Source organism: Rhinolophus sinicus, chromosome 3, assembly GCF_057876585.1.
Source record: "Rhinolophus sinicus isolate RSI-liver-muscle chromosome 3, RSI-T2T, whole genome shotgun sequence".
In the NCBI taxonomy this organism is placed as follows: Eukaryota; Metazoa; Chordata; class Mammalia; order Chiroptera; family Rhinolophidae; genus Rhinolophus; species Rhinolophus sinicus.
The window spans coordinates 89,918,383-89,932,158 of NC_142503.1; the positions used below are offsets into that span (position 1 = coordinate 89,918,383).

General features: G+C 36.6%; 1 protein-coding gene across 2 annotated transcripts in view; it reads left to right on the forward strand.

The window, feature by feature from the left end:
• The window catches only part of LOC141570661 (cytochrome P450 3A12-like), a 36,594-nt gene that overhangs the window by 8,540 nt on the left and 14,278 nt on the right, over positions 1 to 13,776 (forward strand). For both annotated transcript variants that reach the window (XM_088796697.1, XM_088796696.1), the window contains exons 5-8: positions 4,722 to 4,835; positions 5,576 to 5,664; positions 7,218 to 7,366; positions 12,967 to 13,094. In XM_088796697.1, coding sequence (XP_088652823.1) covers positions 4,722 to 4,835; positions 5,576 to 5,664; positions 7,218 to 7,366; positions 12,967 to 13,094 — 480 coding nt within the window. The remainder of the gene's footprint in view (positions 1 to 4,721; positions 4,836 to 5,575; positions 5,665 to 7,217; positions 7,367 to 12,966; positions 13,095 to 13,776) is intronic.

Here is a 13,776-nt window from a genome sequence, read left to right on the forward strand (position 1 = left end):
TTTCTAATTGCTGCAGCACCATTTGTGAAAAGGCTAGCCTTCTTCCTTGAATGGCTTTTGCACCATTGTCAAAAATCACGGGACCTATTTGTGTGGATTTATTTCTCATTCTTTGTTCTGTCCATTGATCTATGTATCTACCCTCCACCAGTACCACACAATCTTGATTACTGTAGCTATATAGAAAGTCTCAGCATGGAGAATAATCCACCATTTTTTTCTGAATTGTTTTAGCTATTCTATATCCTTTGCCTTTCCATACAAAGTTAAAATGAGCTGATATATGTTTATAAAAAGATTGCTGAGATTTAGGTAAGACACAATTAGTCATATGGATCAGTTTGGAGAAAATATCTATATCATTACTAGATCAGTTGTTTCAATCCACGAACATAGTATGTCCCTCCATTTATTTAGGTTTTCTTTGATTCCTTTCACCAAGTTTTCAGCATAAAAATCCTATACATATTTTGTTAAATTTACACCTATAGTATTTCATTTTCTTTGGAGTGATTGTAAATCGTATTGTATTTTCACATATTCATTATTATACAGAAATGTGGTTGATTTTTATGTGTTAATCTTGTGTCCTGCAACCTTGCTGAACTCATTTATTAATTCTAGAGGTTTTCTTTTTATATTCCTTGAGATTTTCTACATTGACAGTTATGTCACTGAAAATGGGGACACTTCTATTTTTTTCCCTTCCAATCTGTATCCCTTTAATTTCTTCTTCATTTTTTCCTTTTATCTTTTTCTTTTTTTGGTCTTCTTACTACACTAGCTAGGATTTCCAGTATGATGTTGTCTAAGAGTAGTGTCTGTGGAGATTTTGCCTTGTTCCTGATCTTAGGGGAAAGCATTCAGTCTTTCTCTGTTTTAAAAATTTTATACACTTATTTTTGACAAATAAAAATATAGGTATATAAGTGTATAATGTGACAATTTTTTATATATGTACATACATTATAAAGTGATTCCCACAAATGAATTAACATGTCTATCACCTCTCATAGTTACCTTTTTGTTTTCATTTGTAGTAAGAACACTTAAGATTTACTGCCTTAGCAAATTTCAAATATACAATACGGTATTATTAATTATACTCACCATGCTGTACATTAGATCTCCAGAACTTATTCATCTTATAATAAAATTTTCCGGTACAATGAGTTTAACTATTTTTTTGGGATTACACGTATAAGTAAGATTATATGATATTTGTTTTTCTCTGTCTGACTCAATTCACTTAGCATGTTGTTCTCCAGGTTCATTCATATTGTTGTAAATGGCAGAATTTCCTTCTTTTGTAAGGCTGAATAAAATTCCAGTGTGTATATATGTACATATATATACATATGCTACATTTTCTTTATCATTCATACGTCCACTTACATAGAAAACTAGTATTCATAGGTACAACTTACTATTGCCATTTTGTTAATCCAGATATGTCATAGATCCTTTGTCCCATCTTCCTCTCTTCTTCCTGTCTTTCTTTGGGGTTTGATTTTTTATAGTAGTATGCTTTGATTCCTTCTTCTTCCTCTTCTCTATTTCTACCATAGGTTTTTGCTTTGTGGTAACCATGAGACTTATGATCAAGAACAACACAGGGATACCCCCTCTCACCACTGTTATTCAACATAGTATTGGAAGTTCTAGCCAAAGCAATCAGGCAAGAGAAAGAAATAAAAGGCATCTAAATTGGGAATGAAGAGTCAAATTGTCACTTTTTGCAGATGACGTGATTCTTTATATATAGAACCCTAAAGATTCCACCAAAAAAACTATTAGAAAGAAATAAACAAGTACAGTGAAGTTGCAGGATGCAAAATCAATGTACAAAAATCCATTGCATTCCTATATACTAACAATGAAAGTTCAGAAAAAGAAATGAAAAAAAAAAACGTTTTGCAATTGAAACAAAAAGAATAAAATACCTAGGAGTAAACTTAACAAAGGATGTGAAGGACCTATACACTGAAAACTATAAGACATTATTAAAAGAAATTGAAGAAGACACAAAGAAAACAAAGATATTCCATCTTCATGGATTGGAAGAATCAACATAGTTAAAATGGGCACTGACTCTTCTTCTACTTGATTGGGTCAGCTCTTATACCTCTCTGTTGCATGCTTTTCGTTCAGTCATTGTATTCTCCAGCTTCAAAATTATTTTGTTCTTTTTTATGTTTTATATCTCTTTGTTGAACTCTTGTTTTGTAATTTGTTTTTCCGATTTTGTTAAATTTTTCAAAAATTAAATTTATCAAGCTAAAATTGGTTAATTTTAGTACACAGAAACCATACCATTGCAAGACTGTAGGGATCATGACGAATCAGGGAACATGATACCAAGTGATCTTGTTATATTTTTAAATCTGCGTTTCTTTAGCTCTCTGAACTTCTTTAGAACAAATATTTTGAATACCTTGTCAGGGCAATTTGTGATCTCCTTTTCTGCGATGTCTGTTACTAGAAGTTTATTGTGTTCCTTTGGTAGTGCCATGTCTCCCTGATTCTTTGTGATTACTGTAGTCTTGCAATGGTGTCTGTGCATTTGAAGAAGCAGTCACCTCTTGCAGACTTGATCAACTAACTTCAGTAAGGAAAGACCTTTACATTTGGGTTGGAGCACACTGGAGTGTGCTGTGGCCCTTGGTCTAGTGGTACAGGGTGCCAGTGTGGGGGTGTGTGGTGGCTCCAGGTCTGGATGGCAATGTTGATCAGGTAGTTAGGTTCACCACATCGCCAACTGCATGATCCTTGGCAGCAAGAGCTGTGGAGGGTCCATGAGGGCTGTAAAGGCTGTTGGTGTATTCAACATCTCAGCAAGTCCAGTAGTGAGGGACTGGGGTAGGCAGAAGCGGTGGCCAAAGTTGATGGTATGCAAATTGTGGGAATTAACTGCAGGCAAACATGTCCAGTGGTAAGTGCAGGGGCCAATGGCAAGGGTTGGGGCCAACTGTGGGCACACAGGAAGCTTAGAGTGCACAGGCTGTCAGTGTGCACTCATGTGGCTACAGTGGCTACCTACTGGCACACGCACAGCAATCAGGGCTGGTGAATGGATTTTAGGCTGAAAGTATACAGATGTGTTGCTGCAGGGGTTAGGTGTGGGTGTATGTGTCAGTATAGTCCACTGACAGGAGTCAGGGCTGGCTCCAGGCACCTGAGCAGCTGCAGGAGCCTGGGCTGGTGCTATGTACATGGCCAGCCACAGAGGCCATGGCTGGCTGTTGGCATGGATCCTGAGGCTAAGGGTGTTAGTAGTGGCATTCATTTGGGCAGGTCTGGTGGGGGTGGAGTGTGGTGGAGCAGGAGTCAGGCCCCTGGAGTCTGCAAATGTGAAAACCTGTGGGCTAACAACAGCAAAATCTACAGGGGGTTCAGGGCGGCTATGCTGGTTGTTGGCTTCCTCAGCAGCAACGGCTGTTGGGGTCTTCTGTAGAGCAATACACAGACAATTATGGTCACTCCTGCCTCGTGTCTGATACTGGTAGTTACTGCTCTTCTTTGTTCTGAGCTCTCTCAACTTCTCATCTACACCATAGAGTGGGGGCAGTGAAACCAAAGCAGGTCATTTGTGCAGTGCATTGAAAGGCTGGGGAAAATTGTCACTCACCCGGTTCTTTTCTCAGCAAGGGAAAGTAGGTCAGGCTGGGGAGTTCCCTCTTGGCACTGAGCTGTGCTTGCCTGGGGGATGAGATGATGCAGGCAAAATTAAACTATTCTCCTTATCCATTTTAATATAGTTAATCTCAGGATTTTTGCTTCACTCTGTTTCTGATCTTCTTAAGTGAACTCCTAAGCTCTCCCAGATCTATATTTGTTTCTGAATGGCTGTCTAATTGTTGTTCTCTGTGGGGGTGCTGGAGGCTGGAGTCTCCTACTCCGATCTTGGTGATGTCATTCAAGGTTCTTATCATTAAATGTGATGTTAGTTGTAGGTTGTTTTGTAGATGCTCTTCATCAAGTTGAGAAAGTTTTCCTCTTTTCCTAGTTGGTGAGTTTTATCATTGAATATGTATTGGAGATACTCACTTTAAAACAAAATATTGTGTTGGAAAATGGAAGAAAGTCTCAAGCGAGTTGACTTGATAAGCCAGTCCCAATCTGAGAAATAGAATTACCTACTGTTTTTCTCCTTCTATCCCTGGTGGGAAAATGTAAAGGAAAAGGATCTCCATGTAATTGTATCATTTTTTCAGAATAGCCAATAGATTCCTTATCTGTAAATTTTAACTCTATTTTACAAAAAGTTACCATATTAACACATCACTTTTTCAAGTTGCTCATGCTGTAGACATAAATAAAGCTAGAACTGGTCTGAAGCAACACAGAGTTTACCTAGGCTATGTGGCTATCTCTCAACAATCCCTTTCTACTCTACTGAGCCCTGCAGGATATACTAGAACTTACACCTTTGTATTCCCCTGGAAGAGCAGTTTCCCTACCACATGGGTCATTTGCATTGAAAAAGACATTGGAATACAAATGCCTAATACCATATCAAGTAGCTGGATGTCTCCTCCACCCTCACAGGAAGCTAGACATTTGGGATAAGTATTTATTGAGTCTCTAGCATTGGGTCTGCTACTAAGTAGACTGTCACTAAATATTTGTTGAATAATTGATGCCCATTTAACAAATATTCTACAACTGTTGAGACCTTCAAAACTTATGTAGAACAAAATGTTTTTTGCTTTCAACTCTAGTCTGTTGGCCCAGTTGGATTTATGAGAAGTGCCATCTCTATGTCTGAGGATGAAGATTGGAAGAGAATACGAACATTGCTGTCACCAACGTTCACCAGTGGAAAGCTCAAGGAGGTAAGAAAATAGAGGACTTTTAATTAGAAAGTTAAAGAATGCAGCTGGGAATAGACTCAGAGATATAGAAAAAAAAAGTGTTGGTTATTAGATGGGAAAGGGGAGGGGATGGGGGAGGAAGTGAGGGATTAGAAAGAGAAAATTAGTAGACACAATATCGTCATGGGGATATGAAATACAGAATGGATAATATAATCAACAATGTTGTAAAGATTATATAAGGTGTCAGATGGGCACTGGACTGATCAAGGGGATGACTTCATGGACTGTAGATGCCTGACTAATGCCTTGTACAACTGAAGCTGAAGTAGAATGATATTGTATGTCAACTATAAGAATATATGTGTATATGTGGTCATGGGAGGTGGAGTACAGCATAAGGAAGATAGTCAATGCTATTGTAATAGCTATATAAGATGTCAGAAGGGTGGTAGATTGGGGAAGGGGGGTTATCACTTTGTGAGGGGTATAAATGTCTAACTATTATGTTGCTTTGTACACCTGAAACTAATTAAAAATAAAGTAAAATAAAAAGAATGCATCTGGGGACAGGTAGAAAATAACGTAGTTTCCTTCCAATGAGTAGTAGCATGCTGAATTTGAGCTTCCAAAAATAGTCTTTTATCTTTAGGTCCTAGAAGTGACATTAGAAAGTGTCACTGTTCCATGGTCTTGAAAGCCAGGTCCTTCTAGGACTTGAGTATTCGCATTTAACTTTGAGTGTTGTACTTTTTGTCTAGATGTTCCCCATCATTGGCCAGTATGCAGATGTGTTGGTGAGAAACCTGAGAAAGGATGCAGAGAAAGGCAAGCCCACCACCTTAAAAGAGTAAGTATGAGTGCAGCTGCTGGGATTCTGAGCTCTGCCCCAAGACCCTCTAGCTTCTTGCCATCAAGTCGAAATTCCCACTGTTGAGTAACTCTAGTGACCAAACAGAAGTAGGTGTGTGGTGTTAGAATACCAATGGGGTACGCAAGAAGACGTGGCTCATCCAAAAAGGCAGGGAAGCCAGGAGAGAAAATTTCTATGTACACTAGCCAAGATTAATATATCTGCTTAAGTGTCACCTTGGATACTCTGGAAGACAAAAGTACATAGTTTAGAAAGAAGAAACTTGACCATTACTGAGTTTTGAGTGTAGAGTGTATGGAATAGTGGCAGGGAAAATACTTCGTACACGCTGGCAGGTGGTGGGGAGGGTAGGAAAGTTACAATGTGGAACTTATAACAACTTAAAGACCACTTCCTGATTTTCTGAGTATACTAGCAAAATACTCCATATTAAATCTTATCACCACTTCTCCTTTCTTCAGTTTCAAAAGAGAGAACGTTCTGTATAGACTATGATGGGTAGAGTGGCCATATCATTTGTTGTCTAAACTAAGACACTTTTTAGTTATGCAGGAATAATAGGTGTAAACTGGGGCTGATCTGGGATAAGTGATAACTGATCATATGTCCATTACCTATGGGATTTCCCCAAATCAATTTTAGAATGATTTATTTTATATATATATATATATATATATATATATCTATATATATATATATATATATACACATACATATATATGTATATATATATACACATATATATACACATATATATATACACATATGTATATATGTGTATATATATATACACATATATATATACACATATATATGTACATATATATACATATATATACATATATATATAATAAATCATTCTAAAATTGATTTGGGGAAGTATATATATATTTTAAACTAGGAGTATTCTTAATTCTTACATTTATACAGAAATGAGTCTGCCTTCAGGGGAACCTCAGCTCACTGGAGTTGAGAGCGGGTCTTTCAGGAGCCTTAGCGGGGTGTAGAAAAGGAAGGATGACATTCCTGGCAACTCAGACCAGGGTGCTGTTGCTCTGTAATGTGCTGAAGAGGAATCAGCTCAGCATAGACTCTGTGGTGACACAAGACCCAGATCAATGTCGCCTTTTTTGACTCCACGAGGAAGAGTTACTTTTTCTACCCTTTGTCCCCCTCAAACACAGAGCAGCTACTATTGCTCGCACTCAAAACACACTACTGTCATTTGATTATGGTCTCCATCCTCCTGTGACTGATCTCCTTGAGCTCACAAGGGGTGTAACTTGTCGTAGTGACCCCATCACCCCCAGCACAGGGCCAGCTACATCAGTGCCACACGATAAACACCTCATGTGTGAGTGTGGCAAGAGCATAGACTCTTCAGATGGTCCAGCCGATGGTTTTGACAGCATGTGGCTCTTTACCTGTCTGCCTGAGCATATGCTCTTACATGCTCTTCTTGCTGCAGCTGTTGGATAAGGAAAGCAAAGAGGTGCTGATGTTAACTTCCCATGTCTGTCTTTATGCAGCATCTTTGGCGCCTACAGCATGGATGTGATCACCAGCACATCATTTGGAGTGAACATCGATTCCCTCAACAACCCACAAGATCCCTTTGTGCAAAACATCAAATTGCTGTTAAAATTTAATTTCTTGGATCCATTCATTCTCTTAATAAGTACGTGGACTACTATATTTATTTTTCTTTCTCCCTCAGTCCCTCCCTTCTCACCCACTTTCCCCCACCTCTCGTCCTTCTACCATCCTCCTTTTCTCCCTTCCTTTCTTCATCTCTCTCTTTCATTCTTTAAAAGTTTTATTGAGATATATGAGGTGTGATCACAAAATATGGTGACTGTTTAAATAAAAAAAATTTATTACAATAAAAGGACATATTGCCGTTAATCTCCTTCAAAATACTCCCCCTCTTTTCGAACACACTTATTAATTCTTGCCACTTTTTCAAGCAGTTCTGGAAGTCCTCTTTTGTGAGTGTCTTTCGTTGCTCTGTTGTGGCTGCCTCGATGTCCTGAATCGTTTTGACTTTAAGGAAGAGCCAGAAGTCACATTGTCCCAGATCCAGTGAACAAGTTGGATGAGGACACACCATAATGTTTTCATGTGACAGAAATTTCCATACCAGAAGGTATGTGTGACACGGAGCCTTTCTGTTGTGATCACAAAATGCAGTGAATGCTGCTGCCAAGAGCCATCCAACAGAAAGGCAGGGATCTTCAATATGGGAAGTGGCGCATCCAACCTTAGTAACAGTGTGTGACAAGTTTAAACTTATTCAGTGCAGTCAGTTGGATGTTAGCTGTGGTTGAGAAAAGGTGTGTGTGGTATTTATTTATTTATTTGTTATTAGTTTCAGGTGTACAAAGCAATGTAATAATTAGACATTTACACCCCTCACAAAGTGATAATCCCCTGCAATCGCCTACTCCTCTAACATCGTATATAGCTGTTGTAATACCATTGACTATATTCCTTATGCTGTACTTTACATCCTGTGACTATAGATATAATATATTTAATATTTATTAATCTTTAATATTATATTATATTTAATATTGAATTATAGTTGACTTTCAATATTATTCTACTTTAGCTTCAGGTGTGTAGTGCAGTGGTCAGCCATCTATACGGTCTATGAAATGATCCCCCTGATAAGTCCAGTACCCATCTGGCATCCTACATAGTCTTTACAACATTATTGATTATATTCCCCATACTGTATTTTATATCCCTGTGACTATATTGTGACTACTACTTTGAGAGAAGGTTGATTTAAAGTGTGCTCTAAATCATCCTCTATCATAACAATGCTCCATGTCACACATCACTTCTGGTATATGGCAATTTCTGTCAAATGAAAACATTATGGTGTGTCCTCATCTGCCTTATTCACTGGATCTAGCACCATGTGACTTCTGGCTCTTCCTCAAAGTCAAAATGATTCAGGACATCAGGGCAGCCATGACAGCTCAACTAGAGATTCACAAAAGAGGACTTCCAGAACTGCTTCAGAAAGTGGCAAGAACAATGGGATAAGTGTTTTCAAAGCAAGGGGGAGTAGTTTTAGGGGGATTAATATCAATGTGTCTTTTTTTATTTAAACATTCACATATTGTTTGATCACACCTCGTAATTCACATAGTACATAATTCATTCACTTAAAATGTACAGTTTAATCACTTTTACAACCTAGTGTCCATTGACAGATAAATGGATAAAGAAAATATGAACAGGAAGAGGACTTCTTGCTTCCAGTAGCGGGGGTTGAGGGGGTGGGGGTGAGGTTACTCAGACTAACCTTTTCATTGTAAAAAACCTGAATAAAATATTTTTAATATACACACACACAATGGGATATTCTTCAGTTGTAAAGAGGAAAGACATTTTTTCACTTGTGACAGCAATGCTGGACCTTGAGAGCATTATGATAAGTGAAATAAGTCAGACAGAGAAAAACAAATACTATGTGATCTCACTTATATATGGAACCTAAAAAAATACCAAAACTTGGGAAAACGAGAAATGCTTTGTGATTTTCAAGGTGGGGGATTAAATGAAGGTGGTCAAAACATACAAACTTTTAGTTGTAAGATAAATAACAGTGTAGATTCTAAAAGTTCTTATTACACGCGAGAAAAATATTTTTGTAGCTACGAGGTGATTGATGTTAACTAAACTTACTGTGGCAATTATTTTGCAATATATGAATGTCAAGTCATTATGCTGTATACCTTAAACTTATACACAATATATTTCAATTATAACTCAATAAAACTGAAAAAATGTGTTTTAGTACATTCAAAGATACATGCAACCATCATGATATCAATTGTTAGAACAATTTTGTCTACTTAGAAATCCTGTAAGTTTTAACTTTCACCTCCCACTCCCCTTAGCCCTAAGAAACAACCGATCTACTTTATGTCTTTATAGATTTGCCTGTGCTAGACACTTCAAATAGATGGAATCACATAATATGTGGTCTTTGTGGCTTGCTTCTTTCATTTAGCAGAATGTTTTCAAGGCTCATTCATGCTATACTTCATTTCTTATTATGGCCAAATAATATTCTACTTTATGGACACTGCATTTTGTTTATCCATTCACCAGTTGATGGACATTTAGGTTGTTTCTACCTTTTGCCTATTGTAAATAGAGCTGCTATGAACATTCATGTACAAGTTTTTGTTTGAATACCTGTTTCAATTCTTTTTTAAAAAAAGAATTTTATTGGGTGACAATGGTTAGTAAAGTTACACAGGTTTCAAGTGTATAATTCTGTAATGCATCATCTATACATCACATTGTGTGTTCACCACCCAGAGTCAGTTCTTCTATCACCATATATTTGACCCCGTTTACTCTCATCTACCATTCCTCTCCCCCCTTAACCTCTGGTAACCTCTAAACTATTGTCTATGTCTATAAGTTTTTGTTTCTTTATTTGTTTGTCTTGTTCCTTTGTTGCTTTCAGTTTTATATCCCACATATCAGTGAAAGCACATCGTTCTTGACTTTTTATGTCTGATTTATTTTGCTTAGCGTAATAATCTCAAGATCCACCCATGTTATTGCAAATGGCACTATTTGATCTTTTCTTATGGCGGAGTATTCCATTGTGTGTGTATAACATATCTTCCTTATCCAATCATCTATCAAAGGGCACTTTGGTTGTTTCCATGTCTTGGCCACCATAAATAAGACTGCAAGGAACATCGAAGCACATGTATCTTTACAGATAAATGTTTTCAGATTTTTTTGGGTATATACCCAAGAGAGGGATTGCTGGGTCATATGGTAATTCTATTCGTAATTTTTTGAGGAACCTCCACACTCCTTCCATAACGGCTGCACCAGTCTGCATTCCCACCAACAGTGTATGAGGGTTCCTTTCAAAATGTCCTTCAATAGATGAATGGATAAAGAAGTTGTGGTATATATACACAATGGAATACTATTCGGCAGTAAGAAAAGATGATATAGGAACATTTGTGACAACATGGATGGATCTTGAGCGTATAATGCTAAGCGAAATAAGTCAGACAGAAAAAGCAGAGAACCATGTGATTTCATTGATATGTGGTATATAAAGCAAAAACAACAAAAGAACAAGACAAACAAATGAGAAACAGAAACTCATAGACACAGACAATAGTTTAGTGGTTACCAGAGGGTAAGGGGGGGTGGGAGGTGGGAGATGAGGGTAAGGGGGATCAAATATATGGTGATGGAAGGAGAACTGACTCTGGGTGGTGAACACACAATGGGATTTATAGATGATGTAATACAGAATTATACACCTGAAATCTATGTGATTTTACTAACAATTGTCACCCCAATAAATTTGAAAGATAAATTTAAAAAAATTATCAGTTTTGTTTATCTTTTCAAGAACCAGCTCTTGGTTTCATTGATCATTTGTATTATTATTTTAGACTCTATTTCATTTATTTCTGGTCTGATCTTTATTATTTCCTTTTGTCTTCTCACTTGGGATTTGTTAGCTATTCTTTTTCTAGTTCCTTTAAGTGCAATGTTAGATTGTGTTGTTTTTGTTTTTTTTATATTTTTAAAATTAGTTTCAGGTGCACAAAGCAATGTAATAATTAGACATTTATCATTTATATCCCTCGCACAGTGACAACCCCCTCCCCCATCCACTACCCCTCTGACATCGCTCACAGCCATTACATTTCCACTGTCTCTATTCCTAATGCTGTACTCCGCTTCTTGTAAATATATATATATATATATATATATATATATATATATATATATATATATATATATACATACATACATATATATAAAATTGTAGTTGACATTCTTTATTGTTCAGCTTCAGAAGGTTAGGTTGTTTATGTGAGATTTTTTTTGTTTGTTTCTTGAGGTAAGCCTGTATTGCTATGAATTTCCCTTAGGACTGCTTTCACTGTGTCCCATAGATTTTGGGTCATTGTGTTTTCATTTGCATCTCTCTCAAGGTATCTTTTGATTTCTTCCTTGATCTCGTTGTTGACCCATTCATTATTTAGTACCATGTTATTTAGTCTCCATGTGTTTATGTGTTTTTCAGTTTTTTTCTTGTAATTGATTTCTAGTTTCATACCACTGTGATCAGAGAATATGCTTGATATGACTTCAGTCTTCTTAAATTTATTGAGACTTGTTTTGTGGACTGTCATGTAGTCTACCTTGGATAATGTTCCATGTGCCCTTGAAAAGAATGTATATTCTGCTGCTTTGTGGTGAGATGCTCTAAAAATATCAATTAAATCCATCTGATATAGTGTGTTATTTAAAGCCACTGTTTCCGTGTTGATTTTCTGTCTGGAGGATCTGTCTATTGGTGTCAGTGTGTTGTTAAAGTCCCCTACTATGATTGTGTTACTCTTGATCTCCGTCCTTATGTCTGTCAATATTTGTTTTATATATTTAGGTGCTCCTATGTTGGGTGCATAGATGTTTACTAAGGTTATGTCCTCTTGTTGGACTGATTCCTTTATTATTATGTAATGTCCTTCTTTGTCTCTTATTACAGTCTTCGTTTTAAAATCTATTTTGTCCGATGTAAGTATTGGTACTCCATCTTTTTTCTCATTTCCATTTGCATGAAATATCTTTTTCCATCCCTTTACTTTCAGTCTGGGTATGTCTTTCGATCGGAGGTGTGTCTCTTGTAGATAGCATATGCCTGGATCTTTTTTTCTAATCCACTCAGCTACCCTATGTCTTTTGATTGGAGCATTTAATTCATTTACATTTAAAGTGATTATTGCTAGGTATGTAGTTACTGCCATTTTATTATTCATATTTTTGATCATCGTTAATTTGTTTGTTTATTTTCTTTTTTCTTCTGCTTAAAGAAGTCCTTTTAACATTTCCTGTAATACTGACTTGGTATTAGCGGTAATGAATTCCTTTAGCTTTTTTTTTTTTTTTTTTTTTTTTTTTTTTTTTAATCTGGAAAGCTCTTTATCTCTCCTTCAATTTTAAATGATAAACTTGCTGGGCAGAGTAGTCTTGGTTGTAGAGTTTTGTGTTTCATTACTTTGAATATTTCCTTCCACTTCCTTCTGGCCTGCAAAGTTTCTGTTGAGAAATCAGCTGATAGTCTTATGGGAGCTCCCTTGTGAGTAACTAGTTGTCTTTCTCTTATGGAGAAGGCCGGTGTCTTTTACTCTTCTGATAGGTAGACAAAATTATAATTGCTCCAGGTACATTTTGTATTTTCACTGTGGTTTCCTTTTTTTCCTACAGCATTCTTTCCATGGCTTACCCCAGTTTTTGAAGCATTAAATATCTCTCTGTTTCCAAAAAGTGTTACTGAGTTTTTCAAAAAATCTGTAAAACTGATGAAAGAAAATCGTCTCCAAGATAAACAAAAGGTAAAACCTGGTGATGGTTACATGAGGGTGTTCACTTTTGATAATTTATTGAGCTGTATACATATGATTTGTGCACTTCTCTTTTTTTTAAAGGTAGGTAGAGACTCTAGGATTTAGCACAGGAGAGTTATAACATTTCATAGGGAATGAAGAAAGTAGAGGTGTGGGAAGGAAATAAGAAAATGAATCAGAAAGATAATATTAATAATGTAATAATAGGCTCAACAATTAGTATGTCACTGCATGAATGTTATTGAGATAAAAAATATACTATTATACTACTGTTCAATAAATTGTCAAAAAAGAATTATTGTTTAAAAATTATTTCTCTGGTATTATAATTTCTCCAGATATTATGTAGGCAAAGAATCACATCAATTCTAAACCTCTTATTTTACACATTCTGCAATGGAAATTCCAATGAATTTCTACCTGATGGAACATAATTTATGTTAAATTTGAGCCTGCCAGAAACTGGAGAGGGCAATAGTCTTCTCTTGGCATTGGAACTTTGCCTTAATGGGCCTGGAGGCCAGCACAAGAATGTCTGCAGGTCAGGGGGACAGGGCTGGGTACCCAAGGATGTCACTGCAGGTTGTTCAGAGTTCTGGGAGGGTGGAGCATTTGAAGCTACTCATGGAAAAGATGCCGATCAACTCAGCAAGTGTCAGGGTTGTAATCT